Raw genomic sequence first — 20,647 nt, forward strand, 5'->3', positions numbered from 1 at the left:
TCTTCATCAGACTCAGCCATGTGAGCACGAGGGATTGGAAGAAGATGACCCCCAGCTGGCTCTGTTCAGGGATGCTAGGAGCCAGAGGCAATCTAGCAGAGCAGAACAGAGGAAGGCAATGAGGCAACTCGGGAGAAGGCAATGAGAAGCCACGCCTTGGGACTGCTGATAAAAGGGGAAGGTGTGGGAGGTCCTGGTTGCTGAAGGCAACCGTTTGAAGAGCTTCTGCTAGAGTCCTGGTCTGTTATTCTTGTTTAACTCTTGTTTGAACTTTGGGTTTAACTCTTGAGCTTTCCGTTTAACTTTTGTTTGAACTCTTTGTAAATAAATTTGGTTGGGTTTTTTTTCCAGCCTGTTGACTATAAAAAGGGGTTGTCCCTGACATTCAAACAGGGCTGGTCGTAGGCTGGAACAGAACAGAAAGAGAGCAGCAGAGTGTTAACACTAGGCCAAGAGGAGGGGGAGGTAATATGCAGACACCACACACTAAATCAAACGTAGTTCTTTGTCCTAGAAATGGCCAGCTCTTTGCCCTGGCTCAACCAACTTTTTTGAAATTTGGTTCACAGCATTTAAAGGAGACGGGCCACTTCTGGCCCCTGAAAGATTTCGGCTTCCGTTCTTTCAAATCAGGCTGCACTCTCACAACAGACTAGCATCAACTTACTTTAAGCAAGAGGGTTATCTGTTGATGTTTCCAATTTATGACCAGATCTTTTTTTTTAAAAAAAAACGCCTTACAGAGAAAGACAGAGAAGAATGAAAATACAGCCCCATTTAAGCTACAAAAGACACACATTTTCCAGAAATGGACCTTGTGGTGAAGTCCACAATTCCCCCTTGACTACCAGCTGAAATCTGTACACTCCCAAGAATGTCACCTTTTAAGCTTTTACAGTCTTTTGAGAAGTGCCAGCTTGAAACACAAAGCGGAGGGCAATAATTTTATTTCTCGCAAGGTTTCCCTGGCTGCCGTTTTTTTTTTTGGCAATCGAGTGTCTGCAATCTTTGACATGGGCAGTTTTTCCAGTTACATATTTCTCATACAGTGGTTTTTTATATTGCTTCAGGGTTTGGGTTACTAAAATCAAATCATAATTAAATTAAATTAAAACATAATCGTGGTTTCAAAAGAAATCACGAGAAAGGAGAATAACGTCACATCGTGGGATAAGCTGACCTTTAGGAAGGGAGCCTATAGACTAGAGCAGGGGTAGGCAACCTCGGCTCTTTTATGACTCATGGACTTCAACTCCCAGAATTCCTCAGTCAGCTATGCTGACTCAGGAATTCTGGGAGTTGAAGTCCATGAGTCATAAAAGAGCCGAGGTTGCCTACCCCTGGACTAGAGCATGGCTGACTCAGGAATTCTGGGAGTTGAAGTCCATGAGTCATAAAAGAGCCGAGGTTGCCTACCCCGGACTACAGCATAGCTGACTCAGGAATTCTGGGAGTTGAAGTCCAAAAAGTGGCCAAGGTTGGAGAGCCCTACTATAGAGTATGTTTTTCAACCCTCTCCGGGGTTTTTTGTGCAAAGAAATCATTAAAAAAACATCCTTTTTTCTTAGCTGGAAAAGTCAAGTACTTTCCTACCTAATCTGTCAGAGCATGTCAGAGTCCTGTCAAGAGGTCCGAATTCTTGAGAAAAGACCACATCCTGCAAGCAAAAAAAAAAAAAAAGGGCTATGGCACTGAAGCTTTTCAAACATTTTTCTTCTTCCAGTCATCCTGGCTGGAAACGTCCAATTTGCCTGCTCGGGGTGCAAAATGAATGCGGCCTTTTTCGCAGGAAATGCCTAACCGCTTACAGGTCCAGAGAGATATTCATCTAGGTGTCTAATCTAAAGAAACAGGGCGATGAATTTCTCTCTTTTCATGCTCTGGAAAGGACTCCAGAGACCAAGGGTTACATAATATGCTGCCCACGATTTAACTGAGCCGTAATTTCCTTAATTATCCTAGTTACCTAGGCTGGTGCAATACAATGACCAAATCAACTAACTGTAATGACTTAAAATCAACCTATTAAAAAAAATAATCTTGGCTTGTTGTTAAACAAGAATTCCAAACTGGAAGGAATAGTCACCTAAAGCACAAAATTTTGTTGTCTGAATCCCACCGCGTGAAGATGTATGGCTTAGCATATTGCGTGAAACAGCATTATCATTTATTCAGTAAAGCATCCTTATTTATTTTTGGACATTCACGTCTAAAGCACTAAAAGCTATCAGACAGGGGGGGGGAAATAAATCCTGGGTTTGTTTATTTATAACTCACTTTTATGATGTGTATAAAATTCAAGGTGGTGAACAGTCACCCAGTTGGGTTTCAGGCTTAAGGCAGGACTAGAACTCACCATCTCCTGGTGATTGGCCTAAAGTCACCCAGCTGTTTTTCATACCTAAGGTGAGTCTAGAACTCACCATCTCCTAGTGATTGACCTAGTCACCCAGTTGGCTTTCATACCTAAGGCAGGACTAGAACTCACCATCTCCTTGTGATTTGCCTAAAGTCACCCAGCCGGCTTTCATTCCTAAAGTGGGACTAGAACTTACTGTCTCCTAGTAATTCTGCCAAAATCACCCTGTCAACTAAGGTAGGACTACAACCAGTGGTGGGATTCAGCTGGTTCGCACCACTTCGGCAGAACCGGTATAGCTAATTTTTTGTTCCCCGGGCCCAGAATGGACTTCCGGAAGCGGCATCCACGCAGAGAACCGGCTGTTCACCTATTTGAATCCCACCACTGACTACAACTCACTGTCTCCTGGCTTCTAACTAGGTGCCTTAACCAGTTGGAGGAGAGAAACCCCAAATATGTCCAGGTCTACCTTTGACTCTGTTCTCATACCTTTAATTCTGGACCTGTCAGTGTCAGTGTCAGCATTCAACACCAATCCAACGAAACCTCCCACGGAAATGGAGACCATAACAGAATCCTCCATCTTGTGGTTTCCAATCACTTCTCCCCCAAAGAACTTCCCGGACAGTTGGCAAGTGAACTTGGCAGAAAAAGGGGCGCATTTAGAATTTAGGGTTTTAATTAAGATACCGTTAAGTTCTTCACGGGGCCAATGAATGAGGAGGCAGAAGTTCGTTGCTTCTGCATAAACCTACCTCCCAGCCTGCTCCGGTCTACAAAAAAGGCTCGGCCACTCCTGACCCGTTAATCTTTGCCTCACTTCTTTCCCCGGGCCAAATGGCAAACGGTGATTAGGGAGCCGAAATGCTCTCGCAAATGAGTGGCCTTCGCTTTTGCAATTAAGGAAAAACTTCTCCCACCCTTCCAGATCTACATTGTTCTTGGTGTGCTTAATGCTTCGTAATGTTTCCTGTTGGCAAAAATGCGTATTTCTAGAACGTCTGGAAGTTTTTTATGTTTGCACTGGGCCGGGAGTCTCCACCCTGGTACCCCCGTTTCATTTCGCCACACAGAGGGTGTTTTGAAAGGCAGCCAAAGAAAGGGATCTTTTTTTAAAAAAAAATCTGCACACTCAATGTAAAAGAATCAAACAATACCCTAATTAAGGAGCTCTTAACTCAGACAGTAAACACCGGCCTAATTAAGGAAGCATCAGGAAAACTCCCACCAACACCCACAGGGTAAGCCCCCCTCCCTTCTAACACTGATGTTTACCTAGCTGGGTAATGAAACATCTGGAAAGAAACAACCAAACTCAGAGAGCACCAAGGCCCCACCGTTCCCCTTCTCCACGCCGCCAAGCCCACTCCCTTCTAACATTGATGAGGCGTGTATATTTTGATAAGCGAATAAAAACTTTGAACACCAAAAAAAAAAGGAAGAGGGAGGTCTCTTTCCTTTAGTCTCTGAAATCCCACACATACTACAGAGAGCCTGTTATTTACTACAAAGAGAATTCCGCAGAGCAGGACTTAAGGTCCACAGTAAAAGGGTGGCCATCCCTGTTGCAAATCGTGGCACTGGAGCTGGCAGATCTGACTTGTCTGTAAAGCAGCCGTAAACACGGCGGTCATAACGACAAGACAGGCCAAGCGTGATCATTTCGCTTCGATAGAAGAAGCCAGAAGCCCTTCACAACTGGCCCGCCGAGCATCTGATAAGAATGTCTCTTGGTAGCAAGGAGGAATCGTTGACATACTACAAAGTATTCCTGTCTGAAGAAATTTGCAAAGAAAAAGTAAACGAGAAGAGGCGTTGAGCCAAGGATTTGTAACAGCAATAACTAATCCTCCTGCAGGGATCTTTATAAGGGGGCTTTATCTGGTAAGAAAAGAATGAGGAAGCAAGGAGCATTTGAAGCAGCGTATTACAAGAAAAGAAACAGAAATCAGCCAATGAAAAGAAACAGATTATCGCATTAACTGTGGTAAAGAGAAAGGAACGTGAGGAGTTACAAAAAAAAAAGATTCATACCAGTAATATGTGTCAAGCAATGAAAGACCACAAAACTTCCTTTTTGAACCCCTGATGGCTATATAGGAAAGTCAGTTTGGTGTAGTATCTAAGGTGCCGGCCTAGAAACCAGGAGAGAGTGAGTTCTAGTTCCACCTTAGGCATGAAAGCAGCTGGGTAACTTTAGGCCAGTCATCAGGAGATGGTGAGTTCTAGTTCCGCCTTAGGCGAGAAAGCCAGCTGGGGGACTGTGGGCTAATCACCAGGAGATGGTGAGTTCTAGTCCTGCCTTAGGCAAGAAAGCTGGCTGGGTGACTTTGGGCCAATCACCAGGAGACGGTGAGTTCTAGTCTCACCTTAAGCAAGAAAGACATGCGAGTGACTTTGGGCCAATCTCTCTCTCAGCCCAATCACCTCACAGGTTTGTGGTTGTAGGGAAAACAGGAGGAAAGAATATTAGTATGTTCGCCACGTTGAGTTACTTAAAAGGTAGTAAAAGTAGAGCAAGTTATGGGGCTGGAAAGGGATAGTCAGGAGAAATTAATCTTCCGGCAGAAAGGAGCATCAGTCATTCAAATGATTCTCTGAGCTCTGTCCAAGGTCCTGAAATATCTGTTTTTAATCATCCATGTCTTTGAGATTCATAGAAGGTATTAGTGTTGCTTTGTTGTGATAAAAAGGTACAACACTCTAAGTGCAGTGTTTCTCAAGCGTGGCAACTTGAAGATGGTAGGACAACTACCAGAATTCCTCAGCCAGCTGGCTAAAGATTGACAGAAAGCATATACAGGTAGTCCTCACCAACTGTTCAGTGACCATTCAGTGTTACAACAGTGCTGAAAAAAAGAAACCGAGGACTACTCCTCAAGTTGTGGCCATCACAACGTTCCTACAACAAAAATGCATGACCACGATTTGTTGGTAACTGGTGTGCATTTAGGACTGTTGCAGAGTCCGACCATCTTATGACCGCCGTTTGCAAACTTCACAGTCGGTTTCCACCAATGGAGAAACCAGAAGGATGCCATAGATTGCAGTTGAATGATGTCGTGTTTAACCGCCCGTGGCAATTCGCTTAACAACCGCAGCCAAAGACAGCATGGTCATGTGACATTGAGTTAAATGACCACACCACTTAGATTCTGGTCCCAGTTGCAGCTGGCAAGTGAGCACCAGCTGTACAATACCTGGTTGAGTTTGCATATTATATAGACGAGGGGTCTCCAAATTTGGCCACTTGGCATGGCTGGCTGAGGAATTCTGGGAGTTGAAGTCCACAAGTCTTAAAAGTTGCCAAGTTTGGAGAGCCCTACACTAGACCAAACGAACGCCCAAGTTTGGAGCTTGTCATGTGGTGCAAACTCTTTCTGTGAAAACCGTCTGTTATCACTTCAAATCCAGCTAGATTCTTAAACTGCAAAAGAGGAAGTTATAAGAATAGTATAATAAGCCAATTTAGTTAATCAAACACTCATGAAAGTGGTTTGCACTCATGAAAACCATGGTTTATTCAATATAACCCAACTAGCTGAGCTCACACATTAAATTTGGTTGAAAACCATGATTTACAAGCAAGGAAATGCTGAGTTATAGATACATTTTAAAAATAAGTGAGCCCAGCCAGTTGAGTAAGGAAATATTTAGTGCTTTATCGTGTCTTTCAACAAATACCAATACGTGCAGAAGCCACATTAAAAGCAAACTTTTGCTATGTAATTATTTTTAATGTATTGATAATGATATGTTATTGGACTTTAGATAAGAAAGGGTTCGACATCGAACAAGATATAAAATTTAAAAATTTATTTGATTACAATTTTCCAAGCACCAACTGGCACTGGATACACTTTTAAAACTCTTAAAGTGTTTTAAAACAGGCTTACATAAAATCTAGACAAGGTTCCGGTAGACACAAAGTATTTACAGATTTATATGTACAAAATAAAACACGCGGATGGTAAGGCCTTGGCTCCCTTCTACCAAGAATATCTTTCCAAATCTGGCCAATGCCACAATGTGAAACATGGTAAAAAAATTTCCCGGAGTTTGGGAGAAACAACCAACATTCTTCAAGAGCTTACCATTAGGATAAAAGAGCAATAAGGGCATCGAGAAATTTGCTCCGGTCTTCCATTTTCAATTCAATTACTAAAATAATAAAGGAAATAACGTCAGAGGGACAATTATCATGAGTGCATATTCTAAAGGTGCTTTTTTTCAAAAGGCAACTGGACTTTGTTTTTCCTTGAAGACGTTTCGCTTCTCATCCAAGAAGCTTCCTGACTGAATGTGGAGGATGGATTTATATTATATCCTCCACCATTCAGTCAGAACCGAAGCAGCTTCTTGGAGAAGTGGAAACGAGGAAAAACAATGTCCACTAGCCTTTTGAAAAAGCACCTTTGGGACAACCATGACCTGGATGACTGAGAATCTCCAGAGATATTTTAAAGGAAACTTCAGATCTCTGACTTAATAATCAACAGCCTAATACCCCTCTATGCTCTTAAAAATCAATTCAGAATTTAAAGCAGCTTATGCAAATTCATTTAGCCTGATAAACACTAAGCTGTATTGTTTTCATGCCTGCAGCTAAGCAATTGATGGCCTTCTGGTCACCAACCGATATGCAGGTAAGCACGAAAGCTTTCGGTAGAAACAGAAATTAAAATATTTAAACATCTCTGGTGGGAGAGAAACTTGGATGTTACCTTTAAAAAGGAAAAAGTGACTTATGACCAGTTTTCACACTTACGACCGTAGTAGCATCCCCACGGTCACATGATCAAAATTCAGATGCTTGGCAACTGGCTCATCTCTATGATCCCCTTTTGTGACCTTCTGACAAGTAAAGTGAATGGGGAAGCCAGGTTCACCTTATTTATTTATTTTATTTATTTTTTATTTTAATTCCATTTATATCCCGCCCTTCTCCGAAGACTCAGGGCGGCTTACAAGCTTAGCAGTAGCCTTCATTCTATGCATATGCCTGCTTATTAGGGCTTTCACACACACCCCAAGCGGCATTATTACAAAGTCAGCTTAATTGCCCCCAACAATCTGGGTCCTCATTTTACCTACCTCGGAAGGATGGAAGGCTGAGTCAACCTTGAGTCTGGTGGGATGCGAACCTGCACTAATTGCAGGCAGCTGGTGTTAGTTAAGGAGGCATTAGCCCACTGCTCCACCAAGGCACTTATAAATGTGTTCCTAACTTTACAAGGGTCGTGAATCAACTGCAAGAAAGGTCGTAAAATGGGGCAAATCTCACTTAACTGTCTTGCTTAGCAACAGAAATTTTGGGCTCAATTGTGGCCGTAGGTTGGGGACTAGCAGAATGTCCTTAGCTAGCAATGTGTAGTAAGTCACACTGGCCAAACCTTAGCAGCTGATTTATGAATACAGGGAGGCACCACATGTCAGCCTCCAGTTTTATCATCGTGCGCTTCGTGTATCATCCTATATAGGGGAAAATATATGTAAATATTATGTGCTCTGTACAAGAAAGCCCCAATGAATTTTACTCACTAGACATGTCAAAATGGTTGTGTAAAGTCCGAGAATTGGTGTTTTCGGCAGCTTTTTCAAACGCTCTCCCAAAAAAGCTACGAAAGAAAGAAAGAAAAACACGTCTTGGTGAGATGCTTGCAACTACACGCCCCAGGTTTCTGATCTCACTCGCCACTTCTTATTTGCTCTCCATGCTAGATCCCACAACATTCCAGAAGTTCCATTCAGTCACTGAAACAGATGCTCTTCACAGGCCTATCTTCAACATGACTGAAGAATTTGAGATCAAAGAGACCCTCCTAAGTTAAAGGAATCAGCAAGCAAAACCCTTACTTTTTCTTGTCGGAGCTTTCCGTGTGAGGTGGGGTCCCAACCATGATCACTGTCCCTTGGTCGAGATTCATGGGGGCTGCCATAACCATGGGGAGCAGTTTGCAGCGCTTGTTTCTGGTCTAAACAAAAAAATATATCAGAAAAGGGGTCTTGGTTAGACAAAGTTCAAAGGCAGAAGAATCCTAAGACCAAAATCCTGGGTTTGGGGTGCTGGTTTTGTTTGAAGTACAGACAAAGGACTAATTTGAGGATTAAAGCTATCTGAGGAAGATTGCAGATAAAAACAAAGGGCAACTTTTAAGCATCTCAAACAGACTTTGCTTCCACGCATTGCCGTCTCAGCCTGCATACGTTGCTTGTTGCACTGTTAAATTTCAGGTTTTTATCTCCCTTGCTTTTAAAATGGAGATGGGCATACCTCCCAACAATAAAAATAGTTTGGTACAAGATTAAAATGCTTTTAAGAGGCCACCCACAATACTTATCCAAGTAAGGTGAGCACCAGATTATAGTGGATGATGGATAGAAAATGATATATAGATAGTCCTCAAACTTACAACTCATTTAGTGACCGTTCGAAATTACGACAGCACTTAAAAAAAGTGACTTATGACCCTTTTTTCACACTTATGACCCTTTTTCACACTTATGACCGTTGCAGCATCTCCATGGCCACATGATTTATATTCAGATGATTGACAACTGGTTCATATTTATAACAGTTGTGGTGTCACGTGATCCCCTTTTTGCGACCTTCTGACAAGCCAAGTTGTAAAGCAGGGCAAAACTCACTGAACCAATTTCTCATAAATTTTGGGCTGAATGGTGGTCGTAAATCAAGGACTACTCGTATTCAGATGTACTGCTATTTGTAACAACTGTGACAACAGCAAAATGACATGTACACAACTGCACAAAGGGGGCAGACAGAAATCATCACATCTGATTCATGCTATTTGCATCTCATGACATCATCACGTCATCATTCCCTTCCCCCTCTGAACATTTTGTTTTGCAAGGTACTACTTTTAGGTTTCCAATGTCACTTCACCTGAGAATCCAATGCTCTCTAACATGTAATATTTAGAACTAAAGGCCATCCTGCATTTTTCTTCCTTGTTTGTTTTTCATGCTTATTTTAAAGAGCTGAATAAGTTAACTAGGGGCCAAACCAGGCAGGATGTTAAAAAAAACCCCCATATATGTTAATGAGCATATTTTATTTTAAGGCTTTCGTGGGATGGATTACAGAAACCACATGAGGCAGGAAGCATGTGACTTTTTAGTTTTTCACCCAATCCTTAGGCAATCTCGAGGAAAATTCATCTTTTCAAAACATTGTGTATGTGTGTTTGTGTTAAGAAAAGCACCGATGCTATTTTTAAAGCAAACTTTGTGGCGTGTGAGTCATATCTAGTTTGGGCCTTGTTCAGGGCATTGGTTTTTTTTGGTTAAGATGGCTTAAATGTCATGTTTCAAAATAAAGCCCATGAATGGCGGATGCATTGTAAATTAATAGGTCACTTACAGAAGAAACAAAAGATCTAAGCAGGCACTTGGTGAGCAGACATAAGGATATTGGCCTGGAGAATAGTTTCACATCTGGCGTACCCTGAAAAAGAAATATTTATAACTAGGTAAGTGGATTGCTGGATAGAACAATGGATAGACAGACAGACAGTAGATTGAGAGGAGATAGAGGATGGATAGATAACAGATGATAAATAGTGTAGATAGATAGTAAATAGATTGAGTATAGATATAGATAGATGATGGATATATGACATGATAGATAGATAGATGATAGACAGACAGACAGTAGATTGATTATATAGACAGAGAAGATAGATGATGGATAGATAACAGATGATAAATAGAGTGTAGATAGATAGTAAATAGATTGAGTATAGATATAGATAGATGATGGACAGATGACATGATAGATAGATAAAGATGGTAGATACAGATAGAGATTAATTAGAAAGATGATACAGATTAGAGAAAGATGATAGATAGATTAATTAGAGAGATGATAGATATAGATTAGAGATAGATAGATAGATAGATAGATAGATAGATAGATAGATAGATAGATATAGATAGATAGATAGATAGATAGACAGACAGACAGTAGATTGATTATATAGAGAAGATAGATGATGGATAGATAACAGATGATAGATAAATAGAGTGTAGATAGATAGTAAATAGATTGAGTATAGATAGATAGATGATGGATACTTGATGGATAGATGACAGATAGATAGATATAGATATAGATAGATGAGTGAGTGCAGCAAGACCATGTTCACCTCCATGAGGTAGCAGTACAGGAACGGTCCCTGGTTGATGACAAGATTGGTGCAGATGCAGCTGGCCACCGTCTCCTGGATGGCGCACAGCTGCTTTTTGGCCAGCTCCAGTCCTTGAAGCAACTCGCCAAGATTACCCCTGGAAGGAGAAACAAAATGAAGACATTGCTTTTACCCAGAAGGAAAGTAATTCATAATATTTTTAGGAAATGTTCTTAATGCAGAGGCACATCGGTGACAAATATTGGTAGCTTGTTAACTGGATAATAGATCTACAACTTCTTGGTATCAATGGGTGGCAGTAGAGGTGGGTAACTTGAGGTGCATCTACCTGGCTTCTTCAACCTATGCTAGGGTTACAAGAGGGAAAAATGTATATTACCTGGAAAGACTATCCAAAGCCTTGATAAAATTATCAGTTCTGCTCTCTTCCTTTTCCATGTTCTCCATTAACGCTGCCGTGGCATACACAACATCACTGGCTAAAAATTTATTTTTAAAACCAAAATGGACGCTGAAGGTTTGCACTCTCAGATCCTTCATCCTGAAAAATAAAGGGGAATCACTGGAAATGTTCAAACAACTTAACAAGCACACTTGGGACAAGCCGTAGAGTTTGGCTTTTTGTATTAACGTCTGTCTTTTAGCTTATACAATTTTTATCTTATATGATTGTAAGCCATCCAGAGATACAAAATGAGGCAAGATGGCCCATACTTTTTTTTTACAAATATGAGAAAATCAGTTCAGAATTCTGTGTCATTAAAAAAAAAGTATCTTACCCAAACTTATTTCCAGATTCTTCAATCATTTCCCGAAGATTCTCTTTCAGGGACATGTCCATGGAATGAAATTTCTGTTTGACTTGCTTTAAAGGCAACCTTAGAGAAAATGAAATTAAGGAATTAAGTATGTGGGAAGGAACATCTGACACACGGAACTAAGACACTGCCAATCTCTTCCTGCTTATCCGCTAAGTATTGCTAGCTTCTGATAATGGTGCCTTTTATCGAATATTGGAAACTATTTTACTCAGATTCAAATCACTGACCTGGTACTGACCAGTTGGTAGGGTTTTTGCAAAATGTCAGGGGTTTTCTTCCTAATTGCTCCGGAAATGTTGGGTTTGAATCTTCTGCAGGTAAGAGGTTGTGAAAAAAACAGAGACTCTGGACAACCAAGTGATAGCAAGCTGACTTTGCTTAGCAACTTGGTTCAACTCTGGTTACACGGGGCCTTCAAACTTGGCAACTTCAAGACTGGTGAACTTCCAACTCCCAGAATTCCTCAGCCAGCCATGAGGAGTTGACGTCCACCAGTCTTAAAGTTGCCAAGGACACCCCCCTACTCCAGGATTACGGACTATGCTACCCATACTCTTTAATTCCTTCAAAATTACCATCCATGGCCATTTTAAGGATTTCCTAATCATCCTGATTTGCTGTTTTTTTTTTCTTTTCTTCTTTTCAATACCCAGCTCTCTTGATTAACTTACCCCATGTCAGCCAGGAATTCTTGCAGTCTCTTCTGGCCTTGAACAGACCAAAGCTTGAAGCTGGCAGATGTGTAACAAGTATTGCGCAGACTTTCGTAGAGAGACCAGTGCTGATAAAGAGCGAGGCATAAGCTAAGGCCATCAAGAATTAGGAAGAATAAGGAGGAATAAGTGTGATTTGGGCTAGCAATGCTTATTTCACCTCTTCTATTTTCTTCTCCATAAATGTTGACTAGGTTGGCTTATGCAGATTAATCAAGGTTTTATATTATGCTTCTAAAATTATTATAGCCTCATGAACAAATCTTAGGTGTCTCCCCCCCCCCCAAATATTTCTGATGTGGAAATTAAAGCAGAAATGCACGGGGTTATTGAAGGCCTTTCGGAAAGCATTGGAACATATTCTTTTTCTGGCCTCCCTTTGAAATATTCTGAACCACAATCCATTTTTGCTCATAATTTGCTGCTCTATGGTATGATTAGCGATGCACTAATTTGCGCCTTCTCTCCATCTCATTTTTTTGGAAAGCAGAAGCACCAAGAACACTTAATTTTGTTGTGTTACACAATGACAATAAAGATATTCTATCCTGTAATTCTATTCTATTTTCTATCCTGTAATTCTATTCTATTCTACTCTAGTCTATTCCATATTCTATTTTATTCCATTCCATATTCTATTCTAGTCTAGTCTACTCTACTCTAGTCTATTCTATTCCATTCCATATTCTATTCTATATTCCGTTCCATTCCATTCCATTCTGTTCCATTCCATTCCATTTCTATTCCATTCCATTCCATTCCATATTCTATTCCATTCCATATTCTATTCTATTCTATTCTATTCTATTCTATTCTATTCTATTCTATTCTATTCTATTCTATTCTATTCTATTCTATTCTATTCTATTCTTCTGTTATCTCGGCTCTCTAAGCTCCAATTAGCATCAAAGTTGGAATCAAGTGACTCTCTGTCAAATACTGCTTAAAAATAGGACTAGATTTGGAAACTGGAATGCCAGGGAAAAGGTGGACAGAAAGACAGAAGCTCACACGCTCAAAAGTTGCAAGGATTGGGGCTGGGAGAAGTGGCCCCCATCAGGACTGATCTGAGCCAATGATTTCACCGTGACCATTCCATTTGTGTCAAGCTGAAGTCCTGAACAATTTCCGTCACCCTTGGAAGGATACTCGTATTCGAAGGCGATCCTCATGCAGTCGATAGAGAGAGAGTTGTCTTCATCCCCATTGCGATGATTATGCCGGGTGACGTGACGCTGGAGAGTCCCGACGTCCGTCACATACTTCATTCTTCCATTAAAGAAAAATAAAGGCAAAATGTTATTGATTGATGATGGGGAATGGTAGCTGCCTTGCCTCTTTTTTTGACATCGAAGCTCAGGAAATGAAAAGGTTTTCTGAGACAAAGTTAGGAAAGAGTTCATTTGGGAAAGATTTAGGTCCCATACCAAACAAATTCTGGGCTCAAGAAACACCATGACATATATGGGAGGAGCAAATGATTTAAAGGAGGCATCAAATTTTCACTTACTGAGTGATCCTATCTTGGATCCACTGGTCTGTTAGTCCAACAACAGCCCACCTTAAAAAAAACAACAACAACGAATTGAGACTTGCACAGATTGCCTTTTAGTCCTTGACTTACAACAGTTCATTTACTGACCGTTCAGTTACAACGGCACTAAACAAAGCGACTTAGGACTGTTTTTCACACGTATGACTTTTGCAGCATCCCCACGATCCTGTGATCAAAATTCAGCTGCTTGGCAACTGGTTCACACTTATGACCGCTGCAGCGTCCCGGGGCCATGTGGTCACTTTTTATGACCTTCTGACAAGCCTTGGGGAAGCCAGATTCACTTAACAACCAGGTTACTAACTCATCAACTGCAGTGATTCACTTGACAACGGTGGCAAGAAAAGTCATAAAATGGGGCCAAGCTCGCTTAAGAAATATCTCACTTAGCAACAGACATTTTGGGCTCAATTGCGGCTGTAAGCCGAGGACGACCGATATAGTGGCCAAAAACTATGAAGGGATTTCTCAAGAAGTTGAAACGATTTCAAAATAGGTTCACTGACATCCAAGTCAGAGCCTTGGTGGCGCAGTGGGCTAATGCCTCCTTAAGTAACACCGGCTGCCTGCAATTAGTGCAGGTTCGAGTCCCACCAGGCTCAAGGTTGACTCAGCCTTCCATCCTTCCGAGGTAGGTAAAATGAGGACCCAGATTGTTGGGGGCAATTAAGCTGACTTTGTAATAATGCCGCTTGGGGGTGTGTGTGAAAGCCCTAATAAGCAGGCATATACATAGAATGAAGGCTACTGCTAAGCTTGTAAGCAGCCCTGAGTCTTCGGAGAAGGGCGGGATATAAATGGAATTAAAATAAAAAAATAAAATAAAAAGTCATAGCCACAAATCAACGGCCTCCCTTATCTAGTTGAGCAGTTATTTTATACCCCTGGTGGCGAACCTATGGCACCCGTGCCACAGGTGGCACACTGTGGGCATGCACACCATCGCCCCAGTCCTAGGCCTTCAGCTGGGTTTTATAAAACCTTTTCGCTTTAGGCTTCCGCTGCTGTGTGCAAAAAAAAAAAAAAGTTCAATCAATCAATTTCAACTTTTCACAGGAAAAAAAAGATCTCGCAAAGTTGGAATTGATTGAACTTTTTAGTCCCACCCAGTCTGCCGCAGCCACACCCACCCAATTGGCCACGCCCACCTAGCACCCGAAGATACATAAGTGGGTTTTGGGTTGCAGTTTGGGCACTCGGTCTCTAAAAGGTTCGCCATCACTGCTTTATACCGTTATTTTGTTCTTCTAATTGAAGAATCACTCCCACATTTTTTTAATGTCTGTTCTTCGAAAATTCTAAGGGCGGAAGCTGAAACATTTTGTATGCAAAGTGTTTGCATGAGGGTATATTAATGCGCGTCCTCAACTTATAATCATTTGCTGAGTGACTGTCTGAAGTTACAAGACACTGAAAGAGAGAAACCAATGACCGGTTGTTACAGTTATGACCATTGCAGCATCCCGAGTCACGTGATCAAAATCCAGGTGCTTGTATTTATGACCGTTGTGGCCAAATGGGGCGATGTGATCTCCATTTACAACTTTCTCAGCTGGCTTCCGACAAGCAAAGTCGACAGGGAAGGTGGATTTGCTTAAAGACAGTATGATTCACTTAAGAGCCGCAGTGATTCATTCAACAGCCGTGGTAATAATAATTAAAAAAAATAGTCACAAATCAGATGCGACTCTCTTTACAACCAGCCTGTGTAGCAATGGCAATTCTGGTCAATTCCAGTTGTAATTGTGAGTGAAGGACTATTAGGATGCTGTAGCTAGAATTGTTTATTGTGCCCACGAGGAGGACAACCTTACAACTTTAGTGTTGTTTTTCTTCAGTGGAACAATCCATTTTTCAAGAAAGAGGGAGGGGGAGGAACTTTGAACTTCAAATTAGCAATCTCACAAACAAGACTACTTACCACAGCATGTCGTTCAGGTCTTTGGACATGACCCATGCCAAATCAAACATCATCATGGCAGACTGCAAAGGGGAAGTGATCAGTGTTAAATAGAAGTGGTTTGGAACCGTCAAGAAAGCAAATCCCTTTTCAGGGATACGGGTAGTCCTCGGCTTACAACAGTCCGTTTAGCGACCGCTCAAAGTTACACTGAAAAATGGGGCTTATGACCGTTCTTCACACTTATATCAACTGCAGCGTCCGCATGGTCAAGTGATCAAAATTTAGGACTCTAAGTGAGACGGTTGTTAAGTGAATTTTGCCTGTTATATGACCTTTCTTGCCACACTTGTTAAGTGAATCACTGCAGTTCTTAAGTTAGTAACCCGGCTGTTAAGTTAACCCGGCTTCTCCACTGACTTTGCTGATCAGACGGTCACAAAAGAAGATCACGTGACCACGGGGGGGGGGGGGGAGGAGGAGGCTGCAACGGTCGTTAGTGTGCAAAATGGTCATCATTCACTTTGAACGGTCACTAAATGAGCTGTTGTAAGTTGAGGACTACCCGTACAGGAGCTGTTCAAAAACCAGGTGGATTTCTACAGAAGATAAGCGTATGAAACCTTTAGGTTAGCTTTCTAGAAATGAAGACATGCAATAACTCCTTCGCTTGAAAAAGTAATGAATCGGACTGTGAAGATGAGATTCAATACGTACTGATGTCCCGTGATATTCGTACTGCTCGTAGTCAAAAAGAATTTCTTGCCTAAATAAAAAGGGGGAGAAAAAATATATCACCAACAGTCTTTTCTGCTATAAATTGAAAGATCCAGCAAGCAGATAAGCTTGACTCACATACCTGCGGGCCTCCCACTCTCTTCTTTCGCGTCTTTTCATTGTTCTTTCTACCACTTCCTATGCAGAGATTAGGATAAAGAATGATCAATCAATCAGAACAGAGCTGGAAGGGACCTCGGAGGTCATCTAGTCCAGGGCTTTTCAACCTTTTCACCCATTGTGCCACTCTTAGGATATGGCAACATCCGAGTACCACCAGTCGCCTAGCAAGGTGTCAAAAACTTGATGACCAAAAAAAAAAAAAAAAAGGAAAAAAGGAAAAGTGATAAAGTACAGATAGTTGTCGACTTACAACAGTTCGCTTAGTGAGTAAAAAATCCAAAATTTATGATTTGCTTTGATTTTGGAAAGAAACAAACATGAATGTAATATTCTGAAAAGATTCCAGACTGAAATACTTTCAAAATGTTATTGGAATCATTAGCTGCTGCCTTGGTTTAGATCAATGCCTAGGCAAAATATCCTAAAAATAATCGATTCGATGTTACAGTTGACAACAGTGTAACATTTGACAAAAGAACATTTTAACTTAAAAAAAACCACATTCCTTAAAAGGATTACAACTTGAGTTAGTTTCAAATGATAAGATAGCCACGAACCAAAACAAAGGAATTTAAAAACAAAACACTTTTTACTCCCTGAAAGAGGCTCATATACTTTGATGTATCTTCTTTTACTTAGTACAGTCAATGTTAAATTACACTAATATATTTATAAATATGACTTTCTTTTAAAATGCCAATTTTAACTCACTCAAACCTAACCTCTTCAAATCGTCTCCGTTTTCCTGCAGGCTCTGATCCATCGCTTTCATTCCCAGAATCCTCTTCTTCCTCCCGGAAAATGTCATCGTAGGCAGGAATCTCGAGGTCATCGTCTTGCTTGACCAAGAGTTTGACCTAGTAAAATTTAAATAAAGCAACTGTAAAACCCAGTAATGACCTTGGCGAAAGACAAAAAGTAAAGATTATAGATTATGGAAAATTTTAGATCACACAGTAAAATACTTTACATCATACTAAATTTAAAGCTTGTACTACAAAATTTCATCTCCACCTTTCCTCCAGTTGCACGACTGTCATAATAGCACAGGATCCACAAATGAAAACTTCCCACAATCCTGTAGTGGGCATAATATTACAAGAAGAAACCCCAGGAAACTGGGCCTCATTTATGATATCAACATTTTTTCTCAAAAAGAAAAAAAAAGGGAACTTACTTGCGTCTCATTGTAAACATTCACTACATTGATAGGTCTATGAGTATCGCAAACAAAGAACAGAGTATCGTCTTCGGGTTGAAGGATTTCCAGCAGGTCAATGTTGGCACCGCAGTTTAAGAACACAAAGTATTTGAACTGTAAATAAAAGCAAAATAGGTTGTGGAAATAAATCTGCATGAAAGGCTGTGTAATATGTGCATGTGTACATATATCTCTATCTCTATATCTATATATATCTCTATCTATCTATCTTCAAAGTAGCTAAACTCTTAGGACTAGATATCAATGATTTTTCCCTCAAGAAAACTTTAAAAATTGCCATTATAAAAAAAATCACAATTTAAAAAATTCTATTTGGGAGTAAGCTCCATTTAGGATAATAGGATTTTCTAATCAAAATGTAGATAATGTACAGTAGGTTCAAGAGAGAGAGATTGTATTCCATTCCCCTTCTTTGTATTTTATATATGTCCCACTTATTATTTTTTCTTTACCTGATCCTTATGTTCTAGAAATGCTGTTTCCAGTTCTTGCCATCCAGATACTGGGACTAATGTATATTGCACATGATCACACTGAAATAAAGCCTGAAGAAAAATGAAGAGCAAAGATGAATACTGTATAGCAATAGCAGCATCCAAGCAAGTTTTTTGAGCAACTGTACGTATATCAATTATATTTAAAGACAAACAAGCTACAATTGTAGAGCTTTGTTAATTGCTCATCTTGTTTAACACTCTAAGTTTGCATTTTTACTGTATTTAAGATAACAAATGATTTATAGGCTGGAAGGAAGTTGGCATTTTATCATGGAAATCATCAAAATCATGGAAGGACGATTTTTTTCTCTCTTCCTGTAAAGTTGTTCCACTGATATTTTATTTATATATATATATGTAAATTGTATTTGCCATCCAACTTATATCTAATGACTCTATACTAATTGTATTTATTTATTTATTTATTTTAATTCCATTTATTTATTTATTTATTTTAATTCCATTTCTCCGAAGACTCAGGGCGGCTTACAAGCTTAGCAGTAGCCTTCATTCTATGTATATGCCTGCTTATTAGGGCTTTCACACACACCCCAAGCGGCATTATTACAAAGTCAGCTTAATTGCCCCCAACAATCTGGGTCCTAATTGATTTATCATTACCAGAGCATCCTGAGAGCATTTGCTATAGGAAAGATCTGGGATATATTTGGAGGTAATTGTAACTAAAAATAATGCATTTTTAAGAAAATAAGTTGAACTCCCTCAATTACCTCACCCTTGGGCCATTGTCCCTAATTGCCTTGCAAGAAGGATACTGACAGTACATTCATTTATTTGGAAATATTCATTGCATGCTTATTTTACAGTTCTTTTACCCCACCGCACAACATTTTGTCCCTTGTACGCTCCAAAATACTCGAAGGGCGGACTTACTTGGAGGATTTTACAAGCACATAACGCATCTACGTCTGAAGCCACCAGAAGCAGCACCCGCTATAAGAAAATACAAATGTTAGTTAGCAACTACCAGTTGGTTTTTCTCCCTTCCCTAGTTAGGAGCAGCAGCTCCCAATCTGCTCAATTTCGAGGGCTTTGCTTACTTCCACAAAGCCAGTTCTGAAAAGTTGTCTCCCATTTCAGAGTTTGGGCCCATCCATTGGGATCTCATTGGCCATGCTCTAACCCCAAGGCACTACAATGTCTATCCTCCCCAGCCCCTGAAAGGGAAACACACACACACACACACACCGGGCCAAGCTCCATAACCCTGGCAGAGGAGGCCTGTTCAACAGCCCCACCAGATAAGCCCCCAGATGCAAAGCCCTTACGTGCTGGAATGCAATACCCATCCTCCCCAGCCACCAGTCCCCAAAACCCTGAAAGGGAAACACGCACACACACACACACAAAAACCAGGCCCAGCTCCACAACCCTGGCAGAGGAGGCCGATACAAGAAGCCCCAGCAGATCAGCCCGCTGATGCAAAGCTTTTTTGACTGGTGGAGTACAAGAACTCATCCTCCCCAGCCACTTTTCCTCCCCACCACCACTCCATCCCCCAACCCCCCAAACAAATCCCTGGGCTCTGCCCACGTCCATCTGCCTCGTCCCAACCCTGCAACCAGCCAGTCTCTAGGCACAAAGGTGGATTTACAACACCCCAAGCCGCACTACAATACCCAAGCTGGACTACAACGCCCACTCTCCCCAGCCACGACTCCGGCTCTTTCAGCATTGAAAGGGAAAACCCTCAGCCATCTGTCCAGGACCAACTCCACTCCGCTCCTCTCCCCCCCCTCAGCAGGGTTGGCTTGCACAACAGCCAGATCGGGTAGGCCCATTGAGGGGGATGTCAACGCTGCGGATGACAAGCCCCATGCTCCTCAGCCGCCTCCTCCTCCTCCTCCTCCTCCTGCTGAGTCCCGAGGGGCTTCAAGCCCCCTCACCTGGCTCACGACCACCTCGTAAAACTCCTTCCGAAAGTCTGTCAGGAACATGACCGGCCGGGAAGGAAACAATGGCGGCCGAGCGCGAGAAGAAAGACCCGCTTCAAGGAAAGGCGCCAAAGCAGCGCCTTCCCTCATTGGCCGCGACGCTGGCGGAAACCGACCAATCGGAGACCGAGGATCTCGCTCTGACGGGCGGGCTGGGCGGGCTTCACCTTCTCAGCCCCGCCCTCTTCTTCCCCGCCGGTCTGAAAGAGCGCAGGGAACAGAAAGGGGATACGGTCTTTAGAGTTTCGGAGAGAGACTTCCGGCTCGCAATAGCATCATTCCATACGTGCGGGGCCAAAGGGGTGGAAATAGGTGCTTAAAGATAATCGCAGAGGGGGGAAGGGAGGGTCCCGTCTCTTTCCAAGGCTTGTGGAATAATTAAATCAGATCTCATTTTTGTTTTGTGGGAAGCAGACTTCTGTTCGGTTAAGACTTCTGTTCTTAATAAATAATCCCCATGTATTATCCCCATCCGCAGCGCCTAAACAGTACCGGTAATAGATATTGCAAAGCAAGTCTTCTTAACTCTTGGGCCAGGAGGGTCGACCACC

At 41.5% G+C, this 20,647-nt stretch overlaps 1 protein-coding gene across 1 annotated transcript; it reads right to left on the bottom strand.

Annotated features, from left to right (window-relative positions):
* Positions 1 to 6,264: 6,264 nt before the first annotated feature.
* Positions 6,265 to 20,099, bottom strand: CDC45 (cell division cycle 45; the record flags this gene model as incomplete). The annotated part of the gene is made up of 18 exons (XM_081338818.1): positions 6,265 to 6,523; positions 7,904 to 7,980; positions 8,219 to 8,337; positions 9,747 to 9,830; positions 10,531 to 10,669; positions 10,913 to 11,074; positions 11,313 to 11,411; positions 12,026 to 12,157; positions 13,217 to 13,336; positions 13,578 to 13,628; positions 15,544 to 15,605; positions 16,240 to 16,288; positions 16,382 to 16,437; positions 17,145 to 17,279; positions 17,600 to 17,737; positions 18,097 to 18,189; positions 19,036 to 19,095; positions 20,049 to 20,099. 18 exons carry the CDS (start codon positions 20,097 to 20,099, stop codon positions 6,459 to 6,461), a joined length of 1,692 nt encoding a protein of 563 aa, XP_081194944.1. The 3' UTR covers positions 6,265 to 6,458.
* Between the last annotated feature and the right edge of the window lie 548 nt (positions 20,100 to 20,647).

Source organism: Vipera berus, assembly GCF_964194415.1.
Source record: "Vipera berus genome assembly, chromosome: 14".
NCBI lineage: Eukaryota > Metazoa > Chordata > Lepidosauria > Squamata > Viperidae > Vipera > Vipera berus.